Source organism: Pholcus phalangioides, unplaced genomic scaffold (genome assembly GCF_987345545.1).
Source record: "Pholcus phalangioides strain wild (caught in Gottingen) unplaced genomic scaffold, Ppha-v1.0 ptg000005l_1, whole genome shotgun sequence".
Lineage (NCBI taxonomy): Eukaryota > Metazoa > Arthropoda > Arachnida > Araneae > Pholcidae > Pholcus > Pholcus phalangioides.
This window is the reverse complement of record NW_028301598.1, coordinates 6,990,007-7,016,933: the sequence shown is the minus strand read 5'-3', so window position 1 is coordinate 7,016,933 and position 26,927 is coordinate 6,990,007. Positions and strand designations below refer to the sequence as shown.

Here is a 26,927-nt window from a genome sequence, read left to right as displayed (position 1 = left end):
GACTTTAGAACACAGCATTTGAATCAATTGAGTTTTTCTTGCAAAACAAGCACAACTCCGGGCAACTACCGACTGAGTTGTGCTGGAAGTGTGAGTGCATATATGGTGTGGTACATGAATTAGTGCTGCTATATATACTTGTAGGCCTTTTGCTCTCTGTAGCGAAACTTTTTAATATGGAGATAGACTTGCATTCACGCCTCAAAGTTGGAAACCACAGAAAACCAAATTCAGCCGACCACCACTGTGGCCACAGTGGGGTTAGACAATCGAGTCTGTTGGATTATGCAGCTTTTTTTTTTTGTTCATCACGGATTTCTTATAGCTGTTCCCCTCTTTTTTCCAAATGGAAAAACGGCTCGAATTCACGACTCGGAGTTGGGAAACCGCATAAAACTAACTTCAGTTGGCCATCACTGTACCACTAAAGTGGTTTCGAACCTGGAATCTCTGAGTCCAGCACGGTGCGCAATTCATATAGCTGTGGCTTTACCGAATAAAAATAAAGCTAGATAACTACTAATTTCTCTTACCAGCGGCCAGTCTGATTCTGACTTCCTCGTGCTCGAGCAACCCCAGGCACAGAGCTGTGACCTGTTCTAAGAATTCAACCGCACGAGCATCCAATGGCAAGTTTTTCTTGTTGAGAATCAAGGAGTTGCAGCCAAGAAGAGAGCCATGGACGCATTCCCAGGGCTTCGCGGACGAGTCTCTGCCCTTGAGCACAGCCACCAAATCATTCTGGATCTTGAGCACGTCCTCCACCGTCGTCGCACGATCAGTTAAGAAAGCTTCCAGCTTATTAACTCCGCGGTCCCGATCCAATTTCCTGTGACTGAACAAGAGAGATGTTATAACACCTTCCTCTTCCCCGTTGCTTTCCATCTCTGAATCAGAATAATGTCATACAACGCCGGGATTTATTGTTATTAAACTGAACCAGAGTGACACTATGAAAACAAAAAGTTCAAGTTCGAGAAGCCTAACTTCTTGTCTGACACTGAGCTATAACTTTACTTAGCTCTCAGTGTCGTCTGATCTGCGTTTTCAACACTGTGACCATACAACCCGTATTTCCCGGAACGGAGTTTTTTTCATAGCATATGGCTGACTCATCTTTTTAATGTGAATGCTCATTCTTTCAAGTTAGCTAAAAAAGCTCGCTCAGAAATTGTTTTCGTCATTAACTCATTATCTAACGTCAGCTGCGATCAAAGGAATGTCCCAAGTTTTCCAAATATGGTCACTTTGTTTTCCTCGTGGTCATAGCCGACTCAAACCCACCTGCACTTCACATGTTGTATTTGTTTACGTTTTCTCACTTGTGTTTACATTGCTGCAACATGGACTCGCCGCAGTTGAAAGCGAAAGTTAAACGCAAAGTCTTGAGAAAGCAAGCTCGTTGCAAGAGTATTCTTTTAAAACATGAGGGTTTAGAAACTGTAGATTATCCTACGAGGGTATGAAAGAGTCATGTTGAAATATATGTAATGTTCAACATGATTTTGTTTTCTTTCCTCCACCAAGCCTTTATTCAACATGCTAACTAATGGGCCGAAAATCCTCACCCGTAAAGAGCAAAAATGGTCACTGGCATGAATCCCCACCCCGTAATGAATTTATAGTATAAAAATTTAAGATTTATGCCGGGAAAGTAGGTGCAAGGGCACTGGTCTAAGCGTAAAGTTGTATCCCGGACCCATGTCCCACCATTTCGAACCCACCTTTCTCCAATGTTTTCGATAACTTTATTTATTTATACAATAATGTTGGCTAGAGGACTAAACATGAGAATGAGGTTGATGGTGACAGAAAAAAAAGTTTTACATTTTTCGAAAATATAAAGGGTGTGGGTGAATTCACGACAGTGGAGGGAAGCGAGTTCCAGTTAGAAATGGTATGTGGAGAGAAGCTAAATTTAAAGCAGCCGGTGGAAGCGGAGATAGGGTTTATTTTAAGTGGATGACTAAGTCTGCTAGAGATGTTGGCTTAAAGATAATACCAGTGGTATCAAAATTTAAATGTCCATGGAGAATTTTAAAAAGCATGGTTAATTGAGAAAAAAAACAGAGTACTCAAAAGTTGAGTGACTTTAACTATGGTCACTGGTTTCATATGACCTCCTGTCGGCAACTTCTGTGACACCTTACAGATTTTTAAAATCACATCATTTGTATCTTAATACACCCCCCCCCCCAGACAAACGGTGCTCAGAATTGCTATAATATAATCACTTTTTGGCGATGTGTTCGCGTTTTTCTCTTTGGCGAGAAAAAGGTCGAAAAGCAAGAAGAGAATTTGCCAAGAGTGAAATAGGGGGATCATGATCTCGGACATTTTTCTTGATAAAGAAAGAAATCATCAAAAAGGGGATTATATCACATCTGTTAAAATGAAAGAAAAAAAACGAACAACGATAAAAACAATAGCAATATCGAACAACATTCTTAGATGAAATAAGGGATCAACATTTTAAAAATATAACATGCTAGATACTGGATAGAGATTGAAAATGAAACAACATATTGTAAAATGAACAAGAGGGTTAAAAATGAAAACATGGTTCTGGAATAAAAATTCTGCACTACGTTACAAAAAAAATAACCTGTGAATAATTAATACAATGGTCATCCAAATATATAATTGATTATTTTTGTCGCAACGCAGTCATTTTTTGCACACGAGGGCTAATTAGACTACCTACAGCTATTGCTGTAGGTTTATTGCTGATTCCAAATGGCAGCCTATTTTTATAGTCAATGAAAAATTGATGCGTTAACCTCTCAATGTGGGACTCCCTGTGATAACAATCTTTATCTGTGGTCATGTTGTACCCCTGTATCTGGAAAGTTTCTGACAAGGACTCCTGATATACAAATATTCTTTGGAATATAAATAAAAACTGGCATTGCAACTGGAACAGCCGAACAAATAATAAATTATGTATCATAAAACCCACAATTAGTCAGTGGCAGGGTATAAGTTAGATAAAAAATTCCTTTAGCAAAAAAGGGAAAATGTGGGGGGGGGGGAAGCTTTAGCAAAATGCTACAATACTGATGATTTAAGGTTGGATGTCTTCTCGCTTCGTACCTCCAGTATGCATTTTTGCAAAAGTGGCTGCTACTTCTTTTGCATTCTAAGATTTTCTTTTGCATTTTGAGAAAAATGTGACCGTAGCTTAAACCCTGGTCAGTGGCATTTGAGCTACTACTAAACCAAACATGCACCTCGCACACTGAGTTCGGGCAATCTTGGAGTCCAGTGATGTTTAACTGAATCGTCAGGTCCTGTATGGCTGATCCATCGATTAGGAATGTGATTGTTCAAAAATTCTCAAACGTCCAAGCTCCAGTGTGATGGTGCCCCGTCCTGCTGGAAAATGAAGTCATCCGAATCGGTTTCTAACTGTGGGGAATGCCAACTTGACAAACACTGAAGTGGCAGCCAAAGGAAGAGCATTAGCGCTACCTGTCGGCAACTGCGTGAAACTCAAGATTTCCCTCTTTCTACCTATACATTATTCGATCAAAACGGATTAAAAGCTGAATAGTTATGGTTGTTTTAATTGGCTGATTCTTCTTGAAACAACCTGTATATCAGGGTTAGTGTGACCCCCTTTTTGTCTTTCTAGGTATATCTGTACTTATCTTCATTGCTAAGAAAGATAATGAAAAAAGCTTTGGTGTACACTGAGAACATGATAATTCAGGAAAAGTGAAATTTTAAAGGTTTTGGTTCATACTTTCATTGTTACTTGCGATATGGAAGCAGAAAGAGTGCGCATGGTCAGACAGACCATTTCTAGTGTTAATCCTCTCCGATAGGCAAATAGGGCTCTTAACCTAAAGGTCTGTTTACACGGGTTTAACATAATAGTCAACTATATAGATTTTAAGTCATCAAATATTAGTTGATGTCTATGCCAATGTTAAGGGCCATTTACACTGGTTAAGTTGGTAAGTGATTTAGCGGTTAAGTAGAATAGGATATGATCTTTTTTTTTTATGATTAAGTAGGCACTATGCACATGAAGCAGTGGGCATGGTGTCGAATTATCCAATGATCATTCACTAATTGATTACTTACATTAGGACAGATTTTAGAGTATGACTGCTAATTTTAGAGTACTAGACTAACTAAACTTGAGTTTAGTTAACTACTAAATCACTTAACTCTTGCAAACAGGTCTTCAAAGCTATCACTTTTGGATACCTTTAACTAGATGCAGATCCAGGGTAATGTGTTGGGAGGAGAGTGGTTTATTGTGTAGGTTCATTGGATCGTCCCATATTTTAAGGGACAGTCCAATTTTTCCCAATGTTATTCGTGGCTCTTGGGAAGGGTGCCTGCCTTTAACCCAGTCACTCTGCACTGCAATGTGAAGTATAGCCTATTGTATGATTTTTACGTAATATTGGGACATCGCTAAAGTTCTGGGCATTTTCTTCTCATTAGGTTTTTCGAGCAGAGGAAATAAGTTAAAAACTCAAGCTGTATTCTTCAACGTATAGGCCTACTCTATTTGATTTGCTGATTCCCGATTTGTTTTTTCATGCAAGCAAAACAGCAAGTTTATATTACCATTCATAACAGCCAAAGAAATTTCCATGAAAATTTTTATGTCTTTTAAAGGAAAATCAATGTTTGGATTATCATACTTGTGTCACTGATAGAGAGCTTCATTTCTGTGTACTGGAATCAGGGTTTGTTACACTTTTACACATGGCTGAGGATGCATACATAGCAAAGTGTGTTCTTTCTGTGTAACTGGGCTGGCATAATGGAACTGACTTCAACCGAACTGTCATACCTATTAAAGGTGAAGTATGCAATGCATTTGTTTGGTGTAATGGTAGCTAATGTCTTGTCATATCTTTTGAAACATTAGTACACCATGCATTTATTCATTCAACGTATGGCTGCTAATGGCTTGCTGTATCTTTTGAATGTTTATTCTGCCTACAACTTACATATAAACATAGGTACATGCCAGCATCAACTGTGCCACATAGGCTGTATTTGAAACCACATTTCCGCAGGTTTGTGTGCGATCAGCACCAACTTGAAAATGGTTGACAGCATCATAGGCAAGTATTAAAAAAAACCACTATATGAAGGAAAATAAATGAAAGGTCATCGAAAAGCAGAGATGAAAGCAGTGATCGCCAATACGCATTTACATGCGAGATTCACACATCATAAGTCAATTTTACTCTTCCAAATTTTGTCGTCTTCAAATTGTAGGTAATTTTTATTTATGTGGAGCCATTTTTCTGTTTTTCATAAAAAAAATACCCCTCCTTTTACAAAATCACCCCTTAAAATTTTAGAGAGGAGTGAAATCACTCTTCGAAATTATTTTTTCAGATGGTACTGGATGAAAGGGAAGAAAAAAAATCTCAAAGTCGCCAATTGGATATAAGCCAGTGATCATTGCAGTACTAATCCCATGCCACCAACTGGGCTAATTTTGGTTGCCATTAGTAGATATAATACAGCATTATATATCAACTTCGACAGTAGCACACATGTACATTACATCACTTCTGTTGTACACCAAATAACCAAATATATGTATTGTGCCGTGTACATATCCACAGCCTTTGCAAATTTATCAGAGCTATTAAAACTTTGTCTGCACTTCAATTCATCAACTCTTTGAGCACCTTGCAAAACAACTGCAAAATGTAACGTCAAAGCCCATCCTCGAGAAAAACTCTACTGTTGTAATAATGCAATATTTGTTTGATCATTTTGATTATTTGATCATTTTTGTCACACCACAGTCATTTTCTGCTTAGGAGGGCTAATTAGACTGGGACCTACAATTTATTGCCGATTCCGAACAGCAGGCTTGTTTTTTATACTCATCACCTCTCGATGAGGGACTCCCTGCGGTAGCAGTTTCGCAATATTTCATTTTCTATTAGAATACAATGTTCCAATTACTACTTTTTTTCAAATCTTTGTATTATATTTAACCTTTTTTATTCTCAGTACATATTCATTGGGAATGGTGGCCTTGTCGTCGGGGTTCAACAAGAGTCTTTGATGGACTTGTTTGCTTGTCATGGTGCTGTTCAGGACATTATCATGGTTCCAGATAAATCCTACTCGTTCGTGATTTACTCAAATGAGAAAGAAGCTGAAATGGCTATGGATAAAATAAATGGTCACAAATTGAATGAGAGCAGTGAATCAGTATTATATCTTTGTTTCATCAAAGGTGAAATTTTATTGTTCTTGGTGCGAAAACTATGTACAGTCAAATCCTGTTATAATGAACTTCAAGGAACTGAAGGAATCACTTCATTATAACAGAATTTTTAATAAAAGAACTTCTGATTTCATGAATTTTAACATTCGTTAAAAAAAATTTGTTGTGAAGTGGAATTCGATTCTAAGGAAAAAGTTACTTTTTTACGTTCTAGATTATAAAAAGAATAAAATAAAATTTCAAAAATAACTCAAATCAATTAGGCATGGAATTTTTTTTTAGACAAGTTTTATTGAAGCAAATAGTCCTTTTCTTTTTTAATAAGTATTGTGGAAGCCCAGAAACAACAAATTTCTCTGAAGTACATGCATGCTCAAATGTATACAATGCTTGAAAGATTTCACATCCAAAAGCACATGCAAATTCTAGTCTTTTCTCATATGAGGGGACTGGTAACTCGGGAATGAATTTGCTAAAACCACGTATGTTTCTGGAAAATGTCTGGAACGAATGCCCTGTAAAGATAGCTATATCCATATCTTGAAAATTTGGGTTGGGCTTAGTTCTATGGGATCCTATAACTGCTGTTTGAATTTGAAATTCCAACTTTGTCGGATTTTTCAAAAATGTTGAAAGAGTTAGATGTAGATATGCTTTATTCTAATGCCACATTGTTTATATTTACTCCAGCATCAACTTCAAAATTGATCTTGAGTTTTTCTCTGATTGAAAACTGTTTCCTTTCGAGGCTACTTATTTTGAAGCAGAAGAAACATGAAACATTCCTATCACTTAGCCACTGGCTTTCCACAGGTTTTACTTCTTCCCCACAAGCCGTAGAAACAACCCTTCTTCCCCAACAGTTCAGCAAGTTGATTCTCTGAAACTTATTAATTATTATTAATTCTCATAATTTTATGCTATCAGTTTTGGAATGTTCCATACTCTTTTGTTGATTTCCAGAAACTTTTTTTTTGATTCGCTATAAGATTTTTCACTTCGTAATATCAGAATTCATAATACATTGTTCCGATGCAAACTTATTTAATGATTAGAAATTTTTTTGTTAAAACAAGATTTTCACTGTAACAGTATTTTTTCAAACATGATTGGACTATATATAACCAATTATTTTTATTGACTTAAGTATTTAATTGCTGTAATTAAATTGCATATCTTCTTTTATTATTATGTTACAGGCATCTTTTTGTTGGCGATCTCGTTAGGCATTTTGCCTGTTGTAGTGTTGTATTTGTATTTATTATAAAACTTGTGTGTGTGCTCACACACACACACACTGACATGATGTAAGGGTAGCAGGATTAGGGTTTTTGATGCATGGCAGTTTCATGTCAAAAACCTCAAATATTGCTTTTCAATATAAAAATTCCAGTTGAAAATATGCACATTAATTTCATGTAATGTTTAAAGTGACTGTGTTATACAAAGAATAAATACTTAATATATGATAGTAAAATAAATTTATACTCTCTACAGAATTATTTTGGACAATATATATAGTATATATTTTTTTTTCGCTTATAAAATTTGAATAGAACATAGCATAATAGCTGCACGAAAAACCATGGAACTGTTTGATGCTCTTCAATTCACTATGATTCTCGTCCTTCTAAAATTTCTTCAACTGCTTATATATGTGTATGGATATAAACATCTACTGTACTCTTTTTATAAGAGATAGTTGTGTGTTTAAAAATGCCATATATGTAGTGTTGTGATTTCTGTTATTATTAAATTACCTAGATAATAACTGAGGTACTTAAAACAACATCCTTATTGTGCATAATATTAGAATATATCTAGCAATGAAAATACTAAATTGTAAGACTAAAATGCCCTTTAACTTGTCAGTGATGATTGTATATGATGCTTTTAAGAAACACCTATAACTTATTCTTAGTGCAATAGTAAGAATGACCAAGTCTGACTATGATATGGTATATTTATTAGCATTTATATAATGCAATGGTTTACCAATTGAAACTGTATCTAAATGTGGCAAACAATGTTTTGGGTATATCAAGACATTTGATTGAAAATACTCTTTTAAACTTTGGATTTATACAACCTGAGCTAAGAAATTTTTAGGGGAGAATAAATGAGTCTAATTAGTGTATTAACACAGAAGCAGCATGAGAATTTTCAACATGAAATAAAATTTTGGGCAGATCAGAAAATTTAAAATACAGAAATATGTATTTTACACTTAGTAATTATAATGCAAAATATAATACACTTTAATATACCTGAAAGTAAATTTTTTTGCTATTTAACAGAATGTCTATCAGGTTAAAAAAACTATTGGCAACATTGACAATAAGGTTTACACTGTTTCAATACTGTGTTTCTGAGATCAAAAACCTAACCCTGATCCCCATCACACATATTTTGAATAAACAGCTTGATTTCGCTTAGTAAATTGAACATAGATGATCAATAGTTTAGATAAAATGAACCAGAAAATTATATATTATCTGTTTTAAATCCCTTGTGTGTAGATAAATTCAAAATTGCAAATTGTAATTGGTATTTTGTTTTAATTATTGTAATAAATTAATGTTTAAAGATAAAGCATTGTAATATGCAAAAAAGGTAAGTTCTTCATAATGTTATACAGTATATCTATTGTGTTCAAAGCATTATCCAAAAGCATTCATTTAGGTTTTTGATGGTTTTTTGACATACCCTTCAGGGTTGAGTTTTTGACATAAGTTTGCCATGTCAAAAACTCAACCCTGAAGGGTAGTTATTGGTTATGGGACTCCTATGCACATTTTTTGTGGTTCTTTTTATTTGGCAAGTTTTGGCAAATTTTCAGGGTGTCAACCATCATGGAAAAGTCATGGAATTAGAAAGTCATAGATTTTTTAAGAATTGATTTTTGCATTTTTTTGGGAAGTTCCTATGCTTGATTTTATGGGCAAAAATCATAGCTCTTCCCATTGCAACAAACTGATAGATACCCTGTGAATGAGCCATTACTTGCCCCATCGCCATCTTAATTTAAGAAAATTAAGAAGCAGTCCTATAAATGTAGTCGACTCACCTTAATTTGACAACTCAAGTAAGTAAAGTGATGCCTAATTTATAAATAGTGATACCTCAGCTAATGAAAATAATTTTTTCTGGAATCGCATTGGTTAGCCGAAACCCTATTTTCCTTAGGTTTCTATGGGAAATCTATCACTTTGTTCACAATATGGTCCAAAAGAGCACCATAAAAAAAGGACAAAAATTGATTAAATGCTAAAATGAATGGTGTCAAAATTGAATAAATGAGAATTTTTTATAGGAAGCCTATCAAAAATACCTGGTACTGCTAAAGTTTTCTGTATTCTAGAAACATTAAGGAAGTGGCAAACCATTTTCAAATCAGATACATGTCTGAAACACATTGTTTGGAAACCACTGTAACCAAAGTAAATATTCCGAGAGCCACTGTTAAAGCCCACAAACAATTGTTGCCTGATAGTTTTTTGCCCATTTGGACATTTGCTTAGCTGTGAAAAACTTTTAAGTAGCCTATCGATCAAGTCTGGTCCTGTTTGGTGTATATGTAAAATTTCCCGGAGATCTGGACTAAAATCATAGATTTGTATAGCGAACATATGCACAGACACAGGCAGAAAATCAATTATATATATATTATATAGGAAGATGAAATATACTGAATATAGATCTTTTTATTTTATACTAAAAAACAACTAAAACAAGCCTGCTGGAGCTGGTGCCTTGAAAACATAAGCTCCCTTTTTTTTTCAATGCATTTTCTATTAGCCGAATCCTTCATTTTACATGAAATGGTTCAAAAGCTTTCAGAAAGAGAAAAGGTACATCTGGATTCTGGAAAAAATTCTGAAGTGGGCGTGAATTAATTGGGCTCTAGTGACAGTAATTCTGATTGAGATGATTTTTAATTTTTTTCTCAGCCTAATGTATGAAGGGAAGATTTTTTCTGAATACAGGGCACTCCCTCAAAAAGAAAAAGTAGGACCGGGAGGGAGTACCCAGCACCTCCAAGAGATATAAGTCCTCCGCACGGGTTGCCAAGCTCATCTATAATATCATTAAGACTACCTAGCAAGTTTACCACATTTTGAACCACAGTATTCTTTTTTTGTTTCTTCTTATTTTGGCGTAGAATCTTCCTGGTTGGCTCACTGATGTCATGAGCAGCATACTGAGGCCTTCTATCTCTAGGAGGTGCTGGAGTACCCCCCCTTCCCCCTAGACAGCATAATCATAGCATATTTTAAAAAATCCCTCAAAAAAATTTTTTTAATTAAAAAAAAAATTTGTAGCACTATTTCAGTATCCTATAAGATTGACTCAAGTCAAAGCAAAATGACAGAAATGACTTGGTAACAAAAATAATTTTTGACAAAAACTAGCTACTACACATAATTCTTTTCTGTCTCACCTCACAATATATTACATTCTTTTTCGTAGTCTTTTCAGAGTCTAGTTTGTCAATTCTCTTCGACAGTGTACAGAAAATTATGAAGAAATATAAGTTTTAAGAATAACGCTTTTTCAAGACCAATTTCAAAAGCACAGTGCAAAATGTGAAAATTACAAGGTCCAATGTAAATAAGTCAAGGTGAACCGGATGGTTTTACTACGCTGTCCATCCTTTTTTTAAAGGGATTTGTTTACATTTTACGGTGCAATATAGGTGTGAATTGTTTTTAACAAATTAAGCACTTTAATTTCTAGCTCTTTGCTGAGCATTGTAAATATTGTTTATGCCTCTGCATGCCCTAAAAATACTGAAGACAGTGCTATTGTATAGCATCAGAATCACCAAACCTAGAATAAATCGAACCTGGATTCGATTCCCAACGGAGACTAATAAAGTAGACTTCTTTCCGAGTCCACAACTTGGCATAATATCCAGAGAAAAGTCTTTCCTTCAGTAATTCTGATGGTGATTGGTACTAAAGTTTGGCTGTCAGTGCAGCTGTTTTATGTTAGCTCGGGAATCCACATCAGCAAAAATGTTTGTTAGCCGAATTCGTATTCATTATCTGAGGCATCACTGTATATGAAATGATACAGCTTGAAAATGAGTCTGAGATGTAAATGGTGTTAATCTGTCCTTGGGGGAGAGTAATTCTGATGATGATTGGTGTGAAGTTTAGCTCACAATGTGACTGTGTTATGTGAGGGTATGTATCCATGTCAACAAAAACGTTGTGTCAGAATCTGTATTCCTTAGAATACAATAAGATACGATCAATCCATAATCAATAAGTATTAATTGACGTATTCTCAGTGTAAAATATGAGTTATACACAATGATGATATGCATTTGCATTTCTTAGATGTACCACAGAAGAACGTAATCAAGAATGAGCTTCCCCCTGGACTTGTGTTGATTCCAGATTATGTGACTGAAGATGAAGAGAAATTGCTACTTGCTACAGTTAAATTTGACAATGGTTATTTTTTTCATCCTGTTTAAGTTGAAATTTTTAAAACAGCTTATTTTTCATTGGTTGTTACTGAAATTAAATTCCTAAGTTACGTTTGTCATCAAAATGTCTGATTGAGAAGTCACATGTTCTGAAAAGAACATTGAGCAAATTAATAGGTGTAATTATGCTTTTTGATAAGGGTGTATCAAAGTTCCAAAGCAGTTACATTCAAACTCAGTTGTAACAACACCTCGGCTATAACATCAGTAATTGGTGGTCTGTACTGATTCCCAAAGAGAGTAATGTTAATGAACCTCACTTATAACATCAATGAAAACCCCACAAATTCAGATATAATGGCACATTTTTTGTCACTTTTGCTTCCATTTTTATGATGTTTCCCAAGAAATTCCCAGAATTACAGCTCGTCACGTTAAAGGAAACACTTGTCTATTGTTCTGTTGATGCCTAATGTTGTAAAGACGTTTGACACTCTGACTACTTCACCAAACACCAACTCTGGCCATATTGCTATAGTGCAATTTACTGCCATTAGTGAGATGGGTTGGAAGTGAAGGCGCTGTCTATCGGTGGTCGCCTCGAGTTCGTTAGGGAAAATATCTTATCAATATCCTCCTTTGGGTTTGAATCCGGGACCCTGACAACAACCTTCACGATGGTAGACGGGCATCTTACCACCATGCCACTCGGTCACACTCTGACTGGCTCACATGGCCCATATACGAGATATTACTGTATTTTTCTGTTACTTTGTTGCTTCAGACTTTTTCACTTCATAAAAATGGACTTTTTCCTATTTTTTTCAGCGAAGCTTACTCTTAATTTTCACTGGAATCAGTGTTAAAGTAAAATTTCACAATTTATAAGTTGTGTTATGACAAATATGACTAATTACTCGTATTTATCTCTTATATTTGCCATGTTAATTTTTTTTCCAATGTGAAATATATTTTAAATCACTGCAAACTTACTGTTGTACATTATTTCTCACAAAATGTTATTTAGGAACAATATTTGGCTACTTCGCCTGTAATTTTGTCGCTGAATCTTTTGTGTTATAACCAAATTTGACTGTATATAGTGGGTCAGTAGATGGCGGTAAGTAACCTGAAGAGTGGAGCCAAAATATAAAACCAACCGACTGTTATGATGTTGCTCCATTTACATTATTCACTCAACTCTGTAAAATGTTATTGCTCAAATCTGGTATTGCAATATGAACAGTATTATTTCAATATGAACTATGATCAGCCATTTCAATAGCTCAGAATCAGTATTAATATTTTAATAAATGAGCTGTTCGATCCCAGTTCAACTGAGGTATAAATATGACACACACGCACTAGCAGAGGTATCACAAGTGTTTTAGATCTGTGGGTGATCAACTTGATCTATATACAGGAGATTTTTATTTCTGAATTAATTCCAGGGGTGCTCAGACTGGTGCTACAAAATACTGTGGGTGCTGAAGCACCTAATGCACCTCCAGCTCTGATGTCACTGGTCATCAGAATGTTTTGTAACATTTATATAGACATAGAGGTGGGTGGTTCTATGGAACCTAGCACTGTGACCAGAGGTCTATTGTACTTCACTGGGGTTCAAAATTAAGAGAATTTTCACTTTTTGGTTGATTCCAGAACTTCTGGACAAATTTTAATATAATTTGGTATGCAGATAGGTTGATATATAATGCGAACAAAATAGCTATACAAAAATTATTACACACATGCATGGTCGTATGTGTGTGATACATTAGTGCCAAATGGTCTAACACAGAGCTCACAATATTGAGGAAAAAACAGAGTTAATAGGGAGTATGGTCCCCTCTTATTGTTATGCAGGTAACTCATGAATTCATGCTGAAAATCAAGCTGTTTAGGAGTCACTATGGCAATCGGCCCCATTCTTCCAGCAATACAGAAGCAATTCTTCTGCTCCTCGATGGTTATTGGAGTGGGATGACAAGCTGCAATTATCACCCTCCCAAGAACGTCAGGCACGTTCAGTAGGGTTCAGTTCTGGAGATACAGGTGGCCACTCCATCTGGCAAATGTCTTCACTTTCTAGAAATTTGTCAACTCATATCAGCCTTGCATGGACACACATTTTTGTCCATTGAAATGAAATCAGTGTCAACCTCACCCCGGAAAAAGTAAACATAGGATTGCAAGATGCCATCCCTGTACCTGACAGCAGTCACAGACTCTCTGGTGAAGACATTGAGGTCTGTGCGGCCATCCAACATGATGCCTGCTCAAACCTCCTCTGCCATAGTGGTCTCTTTCTCTGATGTTGGGGGACAGGTAGCTGGTGTCTACTTCTTTCTGGATAAACATACTGTTCCGGATAATTTTTCACAAGACTTCGAGATTGCAAAACAAGAAGCGGTTCGACGGACAAACACAGATTTATTTACAGAACAGCAATTTACACATATTTACAAGCTAATCAGAAAGCTAACAACTTTCTCGCAAAGTTCAATCACAACTGACTTTTCTACCAGTCTCTCTAATCTGGAATCTCTCCTCTTGTGATCGCCTCACTATTTTTAGTTCTGGTTGAAACTTCGAGAAAAAGAATATTCCACAAATTTCTATTTCATAGTACCAGGTTTGTGGCGCCACTGTCTGGAGGGACGGATCCCTCTGGAATGTTCTTTGCCAGCCCACCACCAATCGCACGTCTTTGCTCTAAACTTAAACCGGTATTGATGTTGCCAACAGATTTCGATATGCTTTAGAGCCATCGAACAAATCGTGCAATCTATTATCTAAAGATCGTTAACAGTACTTTGAGAATCAGTGGTTATAGGCTGAATCTCTGGACCCACTACCAGTCCCCAACATCAGAAAAATAGACCACACTATGGCGCAGAGATTTGATGGCTTGGGCATAGCATTTACATAAGCTTTATTTCCAAATACTTCACTGATTAATTTTTTTTTAATGTATTTTTAGACAAGGGAACTATGAAGCACAGGAAAGTGAAACATTTCGGTTACGAGTTTAACTACAGCAATAATAATGTCGACAAAAATAAACCACTGGATGAGAGAATTCCAGACATTTTTGTTCCTCATTTGGAGAACCTTGTGGCACTTGGACATATTTCAAAGATTCCCGATCAACTCACAGTGAATCATTATATTCCAGGCCAAGGTAAGATGGTTGGAAATAATAGAAACCCAAAAGAAATTCATTTTTTATAAAACAAATTGTGTACAAATTTGCCATCCATAACTTTTATGTTCTGATGATTCATTGCAATGAAACCTCTGAATAACCAACACCCTTGATATAGAAAATTTTGTCTGTTAACAAACGAAAGTGTACGTTAATGGGTAGTAAAATATATTAAAGCCAATTGAAATTTTTTCCAAAAAGTTCTCGTTAACGGGAGGTGCATGAAGTGTTTCAGTTGAATTTTCTCTGCATTACCCCCCCCCCCCCCCCAAACAAAGAGTTTTATACTACAATGCCAATTATGAAAGCTTTGAGTTCTTAAAGAAATCGTTCATCTCAGGAGAGGCTATGCTTTGAGCAGAATAATGTTTTTTATACATAGTGTATGTTACATTAAATGTGATAAATAGGTTATTTATAATAACCAGTTATTATGCATAATCTCCACAATTGCCTTGATTCGTAATAAATTTTCTTGCATGCATCTCTTTTACCGTGATTATGCATAATTCCCGAATGAAGTTGGTAAGTTTGATGAGTGTGGAAAAAATCATGTGAAAACATCACGCTGGAATTCAACCTCTTATTTTTTTTTTTAAACACGATCCTCACATATTCCCAAAATATCTGTACGATCTGTCCAGGGAATTTCTTCATGTTAGTAGACATTCATGCCCAAATCGGGATTTGAACCCAGACCTGCACAGTCAGAAGCTTGCTCCCTAACCACTTGACTGTCGCCTGGCAGTCGAGTGGTTAGTGCATCAATAACGACACATATTTTTCCATTAAAACTAAATTAAAATAATTGTTATAAGAATAAAAACGTATAAATTATTATCAATCTTGTAATGTTTGTTAACCTTTGATGGTAACCTTCACAGTGGAAGACAAGCATCTTACCACTTTGCGACTCAGGTGCCATCATCCTAGACTGAAGTTTGAGCAGAATGTGCAGTAAATTTTGATTTTGGTAATTTATTGATGATTTATCATGTTTATCAATATGAGCTGGGTATTATACATAATAAAAATACATTGTGAATTTATCAATGTGATAAAATTTCACAAAATTTATCAATTTTACCAAAATGGCCAGTTTTTGGCATTACCCATAATAATCAGATTCATCACATTTACTGTAACATATACATCGTAGTTGATCTAGTGGAAGCTTAGTTCAGTTGGAATTTATGTAACACTGCTCTGACTTACCTTAATTCTCGAACTTATCGATTAGAAATAAATTGTTTTTCTCTTTCAGGAATTCCCCCGCATATCGATACACACTCTGCATTCGAAGATGGCATAATTTCCCTAAGCTTAGGTTCTCAGGTAACAAATGTTGTTTTCAAACCTATTCTTTATCACTGATGTTTTTCCTTGAATTTTGCTTTTTATGATACGGCATGTGGTTCTATTATAGGTTGTAATGGATTTTTATGGTCCTGGAAACGTTCAAATCCCTGTTGTTCTTCCTCAACGCAGCCTTGTAATAATGAAAGGGGAAAGCCGATATCTTTGGAAACATGGGTAAAGAATTATATATTATTCTTCATAATATACGAGGGCGAGTAAAAAAACTTTGAAAGCATTTTGCAGTCCAGCTCGATATGGTATCTTGGAATGTTTACATTGACTTATCATATTTACTCGTGTATAGGATGAGGTTTTCATTTAATTTTCACTGCTTCAAAAACCTAGATAGTCTTATATGTGCAAGCTAAAGATTTGTTGCATTTTTTAGTAATTCTTTTTAACCGTCTACAAAATTATAGCTTACTGCTGATTAGAGTGAGATAGATGGCTTTTTTCTCAGCCCTAGATATCAAGGAAACAGTTATTTTCCGGATACTATGCTGAGGTGAACTTCGAAAGAAAAGTCATATTGTCTCCGCCGGGACTCGAACCCAGGCCCTCTTGCATGTCCTGAGCATGCTTGCCTGGTATGCAAGAGGACCTGGGTTCAAATCTTGGCGGAGACAAGATGAATTTTCTTTTCGAGTTCACCTCAGCATAGTATCCGGAAGTAACTGTTTCCTTACTGCTGATTCTTCCAATTTTTAGAGATGGATCCCCCTTAGACATATGCATCAACAAATCATTTGTATATTGCAGGAGGAAACTCTACACAGACTGACTTACTGCAAAATATCACGAAATGACCCCAATCAGCCATATCAAACGGAGTAATACTTCACAGCTTGCTACGTGGGTGTCAGTTGCATTGAAGAGTATACCTCTGGAGCTGATGTCGGTCATTTTGAAGTGGTCCGATAGTTGTGCTAATACCTCTCTTGCAACTGAAATAGATATTAGTCACTCAGGAAATGCTGCATTTCAAATGCACTTGACGGATCAGAGAACAATGTTTTATAGAGTGAAAGGAGGGAGAGTTGTAGCGAAATTCGAAGGGAGAGTCCGTGCAGGCAAAAGACGATAGCATTAATAAAATGTGGTCTTTTGCCATAATAAGTGGATCTTATGCTATTATCTGTGAATAACAGAAATAAGGATTTACACTAATAAATCTAGTTTTTCTTATTTTGATGTCTAAAATCATATCTTGTGTGAGTAAATACAGTATATGCACCAGTGTTTCTTAACCTTTTTCAGCTCATGGCCCCCTATGGATCACATTTTTTTCTCGTGGCCCCCCCCCTACCCTCATCCAAGAGTGAGATACTTTCTATTTTTTTATATTATGAATGGAATTTTAATAAATCAGATCAATCTCTGGAATCCTGGGTAGGCACGGATTCAAATGGTTGATTATCATCTCAGTAAAAAACAGTCTATGTAAAATACAGGGCGATCCAGCGAACCTGCACGATAAATCAACCCTCCTAACACATCAACCATTGCTCTGGCGGCCCTCCATACATAGCTGGAAGTAACAGCTTACGTATGAAAATAATAGTACCAAATCCCATATAGTGCAGTCCCCTCCCTTCATTATAGACATGAAGACCCCGGTCATCATACCAGAAATTTCGTTCGGGGGGGACCAAAGTGACAGAACAATGGATTTGGCCATCTTTTTCCGGTCATTTTCTCACATTTCGGGGGGGTCCCCCCCCCCCCACATAGACCCAAGGGTTAGGATGCCCCTGGTTCTATGGATGGATCTGATGGATTCTGAAAGTAGTAATGTTTTTTAACTATGTTTCACTTTTAAAGCTATTTTTCTCTTCACAGCTCTCTCTATGACTTCCTTCACCCCCTCGTCGTGGATCACATTTCTTCTGATTTTCTCCCGTGGCTGCCCTAGAATATCCCAGGACCGCAAGGAGGCCATATGGCCCCAGGTTTAGAACCACTGGGCCTATAGTGCATAGTTCTCCGCAGAGGCAGTTGAATTATTTCTCTTTCCTAAATATATCTTTGCATCAGCCAGCTGTTAAAAACCTTAGTGTGGGTCTATAGTGTCTGCTACTCTTTGATGAAGTGCTGGAACCTTTCTTTTGACATGACTTTTGGAATCACTTTTTTTTTCAGTGCTACTGTTAATGACCCAAGGTTGGTAATCTTCACATTACTGATGTTATGCAATACTTGGTACAAAATAAAAAGAATTTTTTTTCCAATTCTGGAAGAAAATAATAATTTTTCTGACTGTTGGGGGAAAAAATGTCAGTTAATGATTTCACTTTAAAATTTAAAAATTTAGCGTTTCTTTTCTTTATGCAATTCACTATTATTTTGTTGTATTCAAAATTGTTTTTCATTTCAGAATAACTCCGAGAAAGACTGATGTTGTACCTGTTTTTGGTAAAGACTCGTGCTATTTGACTCTAGCTCATAGAACTGCACGTACTTCTTTCACATTCAGAGTTATCAACAGAGAACAATGCAGATGTGGTAAATTTACTATATATATTTTTAAATATATTTTGCATAAAGCAGTGAGTGATGTTTACAGATATATACAATGATACCCAAACTTACTTCAGTAATTTGCTCCGCTGCTGTGGTGGTCGAGTGACAAACTCGCATTGCCCAGACTCGGGTTCAAACCTCATTGCCACCACAGTGGTGGTCGGCTGAAGTTGGTTTTCTGTGACTCCCAACTTCAAGGCATAAATGCAAGCCAATCTCTTCCATTAAAAAATCTTGCCACAAAGAGGAACAGGCCTACAATCATACAAATATTTAAACATCACACTTCACTCAGAATTTGTAATATAGATAGTACCATTAAACATTCACACACAACACTATATACACATTCAGAATGTTAGTTACACATACCCACACTTCCGGCCTACTATTTCCCCTACTAGGTAGTGAATTGCCCATGGTGATTGACCAGAGTTGTGCACCGTTTGAAAGAAAAAAAGCAATTTGCTCGAGGACTCACAGCATAAATCAGGAAAATTTTTTTTTAATGGTAATGGCCCCACATGAAGAGCCAAAGACTGGATACTAAGCGAAGATAAATTTCGAAAGGAAAAACTTGTATGCTTCTGCAGGTACTTGAGCCACCGTCTGCATGCAGTATGGTCAAGTGCTCTACCATTAAGTGTAATGTTATGAGCTGTCTCTGTAGCTTAATGGTAGATCACCCACCTGAACTGAAAAAAGGTGCAATGGTTCAATTTCCTTCAGCAGCATGTGAATTTTCTTTCCGAAATTCATTTATGCTTGGTACCCAGTCTTTCATACTTTGCATGATAAATACAGGGTTAATATTGGTCACACTGGTCAACAAAAACCAGGAAAACCTGGAATTATCAGGGAAATTTTTTTTATGAAAATTTTTTATGGTCAGAGAAATCCGGAGAAAAGGCCCATTTTTGCCATTATCATCTGATCAAAAGCAAAAAAAATAGTAAAGAAAACAATAATTTTTTCCTCGAGGAGGGAAATCGAGAATGTAAATTGTTAACTGATGACATAATGAATATTGATAAATGTATAAATCTCTCAATTGAACTCAAAGAACTGTAGATGCTGCAAAAGAGAAATGAGGATTTTGTACGTTTGCATGGAAGAGCTTATTGCTGCAACCTTATTGTAACTGCATCCAAAGTGTTTCCGAAAACTTATCATAACTGTGTATCATAAAAAGCTGTGGGTAAAAAGTGCTGAATCCGGTTGCGATAATTTTGTAAGTTAACTACAGAGAGAGCATAAAGTATGGTGTCAACTTTGCAGAAAAATGTTCAATTTTAGCAACATGATGGACAGACAAGCTATTCAGAGGTGTGCCAAAAGCATGTGAAATCAGAGAAGTTTTGTAAATAACACCTAGTCACCAAACTTTTCAGTTCTAGCGCTAACACAAATACAGAGAGTAAAAGACCACTGCAAAGAATTGTGATGCAGTGAAACTAACTTCATGTTTGACTAATTATAACACAAAGGAAACAACATTGAAGGCTTAAATCTTGTTTGTATTGAAATTAGTGATGTCCCATTCAGGGCCATTTTTTCCGCCCCCACAGCTTAAAAATTTGATAATTTTATAACTGTGTTCTTTCTTCCCACCTAAAATTGCTGCCCCCTAAATTTTGCTTCCCAGGATAGTTGCTCCCCTCTCTAAGTTCCAACTCTGGTTCCACTAATCCTATGATAATCTAAGAATGTTGGAGAAAATCTTGTATTCCTTGATTGTGTTTCATTTTTCCATCAGGTGTGTTTTGAAAAGCATAAATGTGTATAAAAAATTGATAATTATTATGTATGATTATGATAGTAATTATAATTGATTATACTAATCAATTATATAAATATTATTTATTAATTTATCAATTATATTATATATTTTTAATTAAAAAATTACCTGGAATTCTTTGAAAATTTGACTGAAAAATCTCGAAAGAAAGGAAATTTTTATACCAAAATAAGTGTGGAAGCCTGTGAACAGCAGAGAGCGACATTGTTTCCCTCTGTTGGCAATGCACTTAACCACATCAGAAAGAGAAGTAAGTGAATGGTCAGATTTTCTTTATCGTTTCGTACGTTGGATTATTCTTTTTAACACAAATCTTGTGGGAGAAACATTTGCCTCTCAAGAACACAAACTCTCAAAAATCTTGAAGCTTTGCTCTAAGTGCATGTGATTGGACAAAGAAAAGATATTGATTTTAGGATGAGACAACATAAATGTAATGTTATGTAGGTTGAAGAGATGTAAGTCCAGGTAGTGTTGTATATAGTAGAATCTTCTTTAACCGATTAATGCAACTGGCCAGACTAATGTCTGCTGAACACCTATCCTTTCTCTGTGCGATGTAGCAAGATGTGAAAAGGAAATAGCAGGTATTGAAATACTTACAAATGATGAATCAATCAAAAGAATTGTCATTGAATATTGTTTTTTTAAAAGGTTTCATAAGCTCAAAACTGGCCCCTTTCTTGTCAGAATTTTTTTCTTACAGAGTTACAACTTTCATTTTTTTGGAAGATAGATGGTGTGAGGCTTTCGCAAAAAGTCCATGTTGAGTGGTTAGCGACCGTGAGTTGACCATGGTTGCACAAAAGAAGGTTTTTTGATTTTCTTCCTGTTTATATTTTTGTGTTTACATTTTGTGTTTCTTCGCAGATTACAAGGACAAATGTGATTCTCAGATTGATTCACAGAGGTTTGTATTTTATTATTTGATCTTTTTGCATTTTTAAAAAATATAATTATTTATGATTAATAGCACCATGTGACACGATCTTTGTCCCTGGGTAGCCATTCTCATTTCCCAATGACTCATGAACTAAAAAAGGGTAGAAAATAACAATTTTATACTTTAAACTTTGCTTTCGAATTCAGGAGAGCAAATTTTTGTTAATTTGATTGCCAAATACCTTAAAAAAGCAGGATTATGTAAGTTGTAAGGAAGTACCATGAGAATATTATTGAATAAATCACACAGTCCCCCCCCCCCAAAGTTGCTTTTAAATTATGAATACCAAAGAGTGACCATATCTCATTGAAACAAAACTCTGTCTCAAAGAAGAAAAAATCTCTGCTTTTACTGTGTGTGTAATTTCGCATAAAATATTTTGATTTTGAAATTCTTACACTAGATGGCACTATGTGTTTCATAAAAATTATTTCATGCATTTACTTTGAAAATTTGTTCATCACGGTGAGTGTGTCATGTTTTCCCAATAGCAGCGAATATTCATTTTAGAAAGCTATTTCGCTAATAATTCATATTCTCATGTGAGAAATGCATTTTCGAAGAAATATTCTGATGAACCAGCACTAAATAATTCAATGATAGCACATTTAGTTAAACCTTTTCCTGAGACTGGATCTGTTAATGACAAAAAGCAAATATTATTTCCACCCAATGCGATTGGAAGCTGTGAAAACTGCTTTACAAAAAGAACTTGAAAACTTACAGTACAGATTGGAATATCTCATTCTACAGCATGGAGAACCATGAAAAAATTAAAGCTTAGGCCTTATAAGGTTCACGTGAGTTGAAGACTCCTGATTTTGAGAAAAGTTTGACTTTCTTCAGTTGGCTTCGATCATTTGTGCACATGTAACGTCAAAGTTGGATTGTGTGATTTCAGTGTTGATGCATGGTTTCATCTGAGTGGATATGTGAAAAGCCAGAACAGTCAGTATTGGTCTACTATAAACCCTCATATTGTTCATGAACAGCCCTTACATGATGAAAAAATTGTTGTTCGGTGCACTTTATCACAGCGTCATATTGTGGGGCCTATTTTTTCAATTCCACTGTTAATTCTTAAGTCTACACAGACATTACACAATTCATTTCACTGATGAATAGTGATGAACCATACTCCTGGTTTCAACAGGATAGTGCCACATGCCACACGTCATAAGAAAGTATACATGTTTTAATTGAATTTTTTGACTATCGTGTCATTATGTGCAGAGTTTGGCCACCTCGTTCACCGAACTTGTCATCCCTAGACTTTTTTCTTTGAGGCCATCTTAAACATGTGGCATACTGAAATAATAAACCGATGAATTCACATGACTAACATCATTAATGCAATATCAGACATTAATTCTTGTAGACTTCGTAAAGTCTTGAACAATCTGCTAAAACGAATGCACCTATGTGTCCGTGAAAAAGACCAACATTTTCAGCATTTGTTTCAAATTCAAAAATTTTGAATGCATCTTAGTGTATTTGAGCATTGTAAAACTTGGCAGAATTGATGTAAGTGTTAGTGTATCAGACTGTGGGTCTGAAGGCCAAGGTTCGAATCCAGCCGGTGGAAGTTGTTATAATCAAGTTCTTTACTTTCCGAACCTGGGGCAACCACCGATAGATGGTGCCTTCATTTCCCACCATCCTCCTCCTAACCAGATCATGGCCCACTGCTCTGTCTAAATGAAGAGATTGTAGCAGGTGGTCAAAAACCTGGGCCATGCTGGGAAATGTGCATGTATGTGTTGGGAAGCTTGTTTCTGTGTAATGCTTGTTATAGTGCTGCCATCAATTTTTTGCTACCTCATTAAGCATTTTGCCTGTTGTGGCAAAAAATTAATTAGTACTATGTAGTAATATTTAGTATTTTAGCTTTCCCTCAATCTAACTTTTTGCCATTTTTTACATGTTTTTCCTTTCTTGCCCAAAAACTCTATTTCTAAAAAAAAATATCAGCCTGTTAGTTTTGACCATATATGCTGGAATGTGTAAAAATAACCAGAGAATGATTCATTGCCACTCAACTCAGAAGCCCTCTTTCTGTATCTTGTAATATCTGGCTCTTTATGGCGACAAATATGCAAAAAAAAAAATTGAAATGTTTTTCATTTTATGGGATTTAGATGCTGTTCACATGAACCAGTCACTGAAAAACAAGCGAAGCAGCTAGAAAATATCTATGTGACACAGGTGAGCTTCGCCAAACTATGTTTTTGAGTTATACTGAAACGCTAATTTTATATACCTACATCTGAAAATGACGGAAGCAGGTTTGAAAAGTCTTTGCTTCCAGAAAAAAATTCTCATTATGTTTGGTTTCTCTCCCCCTCCCCATGCATTGAAAAAGTTTCTTCACTGCCATTATTCTGTTTTTTACTGAATATAACAACTAACTGAATTTTTTATATATTGTCAGGTTTATGAAAACATTGCTGAACATTTCAGCGAGACTAGATACAAGCCTTGGCCTCAAGTTGCTAGATTCATGGATGAAATACCTCTTGGATCAGTGGTGGTTGATGCCGGCTGCGGCAATGGCAAAAACATGGGTGGGAACAACAGCTGTTACAAAGTAAGTAGATTGCATTCTAAGCTGTATAATATAAGCTGCTGACCAATAGAATGGCAAGAAAAAGATTTTGTAATCCAACTCTCAATACAAAAAAGTTTTCAGTAAAAAAGAAATAGTTAACAATCGACCATATAAAAATCTCACTGACCTATCACCCATCAGAACTGGCCTGAGTTCCATGGGTTGCTCAATGGATATATAATGATAGCATGTGCGAGTGTGACACACACACACACCAGAGGTGCAAATTTCACCCTTTAATTTCTTCAACACTACAAGGGAGTGAGTGCTTGCTCTGGCTGACCAAGTACGTAGTTGCACCCCTACCAGATGCCAAGGTCAAAATGAAGGTGAACTCCTGATTGTGCTTTCACCTGTTTTTGTCTGCTACTCGGTTGTTTCCTGATTAGATGTCTGACTTTCTTTGTTGAGTTATTACTGTTACAATAGAATAATTAACTGGTTAGGTATCAAACTATTGTAGCAGCTCTTTGCCCCAGCAGCCAATCAGGACATGACCTAGTAGTAGATAAGAATGCGACTAAGGGGTTCACTTTCATTTCAACCTTAGCGTTTGACCAAGTCAGATATAATATCATTTTATCTGTCGTTCTGTTAACCTGAGGAGAAATGTCAGACTAGTTCTGACAGGAACCCCATGTTAGTGATATTGTATGATTGTTTTCTATTTCTTTCCTGTTTGAAAGACAGCCCCTATTTGTGCGCCGTACGTGGTCAAAACATTTACATCATATGTTTACATGTGTTGAAACATACATAAAGATTTAAAAACATTTTTATTTGCCATTTTCGTTGTTTATGGGAGTTTACGTAGACAAACTTAATCATGAAACAATTTAATAATACTAATATAAGTGTACTATAGCAGGACTTGACAAATTCCTGGCACCAGGTCGCCATGGCAACTAAAAGTAGGATTAGCACCAAATCCGGAGTCTCCCGCTTAAATCGGGAGAGTTGGCAGGTCTGTTCTTGTATGAGCATGGCCACCACTTTTCAAAGATACTTATCTTGTATGTTTTTGCTTTCCACGAATACAGTAGAAATTATTTCAAACTTCACTCAAAACTACTTTGGTGTCACGTTTGAAACTCTTGACGGAACATTTGCAAGTGAATCTGTCAAGAAGAGTTTTCTGAGTGATTGCCTTACTTTTGTAAGTGGCATATTCTTTGTCCTAAACGTGTGATTTATATATATTATATTACGTCTGTACATACCTGGATTAACTGCACCTTTTCTTCAGAGTTTCCACGTGTGATTGCAATTCGCTATACTTTTCTAACTTTGTAAACAGAGAATGGAAAATAATCACTAGATCCCTCGTAACACAGAATAATCAAAAACAACCTGCTCAATCTCTTTACCATCTGATAAAACCCGCCAGTGATGTCAGTGCTGCTACCTCTCATAAATTTTTAATGCAGAAATCCTGTAAGTGATGTCACGTAAGGTTTCTGCACTAAACAAATATTTCAGGGATGCAAAATGGGGGTATACAAAATGTTTTTTAGTGGGTTTCTGCACCAAACGAAGCGTTCATCAATCCACTACAAGAAACCAGTATCAACTCAGTTTTTAATTTTTTATCAACTATGGGGCTTCTGAAATAAGTGCTTCAATTGCTGAGGGATTTTTTTAGGGATTTTTCATTTTTGCCAAGCACAATATGAGGATTTTTCCATAAAGATACGAAAAATCTGAAGAATTTGATTTCCGATCAGCAGATTTTAATAAGGCTATAAAATCAAAGACTTCCGGGTAAATTAGAAGCACTCACACCTATGCATTTATGTCCATTGAAAACTCAAAATAAACTAGAAATGCGCTCCTTTTGAAATCTGTTGATAAATTGAATCTTGAAATCAGACAATTGTTATTACACAAGTGTATATGTACCAATGTGTCCCTTCTATATGGAAAGTTAACTCTGATATCTATTCTTGAAGTTTGGGACTAGTCTATTTTTTACTAGCATTAAATTTTCTCTATCACTTGCATGCTTTCTCAGATTGGATGTGACATATCAGAGAAGTTGATTGAAGTATGTGTGAAAAGAAATCTCCAGGTGGTCGTTGGCGATATCATGAACTTACCATTCAGAGATGAATGCGCAGATGTGTGTATTTGCATAGCAGTCATCCACCACATAGCAACTAAGGTAACAAAACACTTTTTACTTAATGAATATTTATGGTCGCTTATGAATCATTAATTATAGAGCTGCGAAATTAACTTTTTCTGCAATCATCATCATTAGTTTTTATCAAAAATTATTTCCATTGCAGTCGAGAAGAGTTCATGCAGTGAAAGAAATCATCCGAATCCTGAGACCTGGAGGAAAAGCTCTGATTTATGTGTGGGCGCTTGAACAAGATGGTCCAGAGGGACCTTCGAATTATTTGAAGTACAACAAGGTGGCGAATAAGGAAAATGAAGATTTAGGTAAACCTAAAAATGAAGTAATCAGCGTGGCTCTTTCTGGAGAAGACTTACCTCCTTTGGATATGTTGGTGCATAATAACAGAACACATTTTGTCGAGCAAGATGTTCTCGTACCTTGGCATAAGACCATCAGTGGTAAAAGTTGTTCTTCTACTAGTGATAAAGATACATTATATCATAGGTATTATCATGTTTTCAAACAAGGTGAGCTGGATTCTCTTGTCGAAGAAAATGGTGTTGAGGTGATAAATTCATATTACGATAAAGGTAACTGGTGTGTTGTGTTCAAAAAACCTGTGGAAAGCTGAATTCCATTTTTTGATAAGTGCCTATCATTTGTTCAATAAAACCTGTTTGAATTTGTGTAATAAAATTAAATTTACCTCTGA

At 35.8% G+C, this 26,927-nt stretch overlaps 2 protein-coding genes across 6 annotated transcripts in view; one reads left to right on the top strand and one right to left on the bottom strand.

Moving 5' to 3' along the window:
- The window catches only part of LOC149085812 (uncharacterized), a 50,031-nt gene extending 49,047 nt beyond the window's left edge, over positions 1-984 (bottom strand). Inside the window, exon 1 of one of the 2 annotated variants that reach the window (XM_089232239.1) lies at positions 534-984. In XM_089232239.1, the coding sequence (XP_089088365.1) occupies positions 534-885 (352 nt within the window). In that variant the 5' untranslated portion in view covers positions 886-984. The remainder of the gene's footprint in view (positions 1-533) is intronic. The other variant, XM_089232238.1, reaches the window with a different exon arrangement.
- A 301-nt stretch (positions 985-1,285) lies between these two features.
- Positions 1,286-26,927, top strand: LOC149085811 (tRNA (carboxymethyluridine(34)-5-O)-methyltransferase alkbh8). Of its 4 annotated transcripts, none has more exons than XM_089232237.1 (12): positions 1,286-1,487; positions 6,001-6,229; positions 11,566-11,682; positions 14,641-14,841; positions 16,130-16,200; positions 16,292-16,398; positions 18,599-18,726; positions 21,413-21,452; positions 23,624-23,690; positions 23,917-24,072; positions 26,105-26,254; positions 26,382-26,927. In XM_089232237.1, the coding sequence occupies exons 2-12, from the start codon at positions 6,055-6,057 to the stop codon at positions 26,844-26,846; spliced, it is 1,677 nt and encodes a 558-aa protein (XP_089088363.1). In that variant the 5' UTR covers positions 1,286-1,487; positions 6,001-6,054; the 3' UTR covers positions 26,847-26,927. The 4 variants fall into 4 exon arrangements, with proteins under 4 accessions (XP_089088363.1, XP_089088360.1, XP_089088362.1 ...); XM_089232234.1 differs by having other exon boundaries at positions 1,293-1,460; XM_089232236.1 differs by lacking the exon at positions 1,286-1,487 and adding an exon at positions 1,519-1,570.

What these genes read in the sequence shown, in the direction of transcription:
- LOC149085811 (XM_089232234.1), top strand. Translation starts at nt 1,296, where the DNA reads ATGTTGTATTTGTTTACGTTTTCTCACTTGTGTTTACATTGCTGCAAC. An exon ending in ATATCTTTGTTTCATCAAAG is followed by an intron (nt 6,230 to 11,565) that starts GTGAAATTTTAT and finishes TGCATTTCTTAG; the next exon opens with ATGTACCACAGAAGAACGTA. An exon ending in CGATATCTTTGGAAACATGG is followed by an intron (nt 16,399 to 18,598) that starts GTAAAGAATTAT and finishes TTTTCATTTCAG; the next exon opens with AATAACTCCGAGAAAGACTG.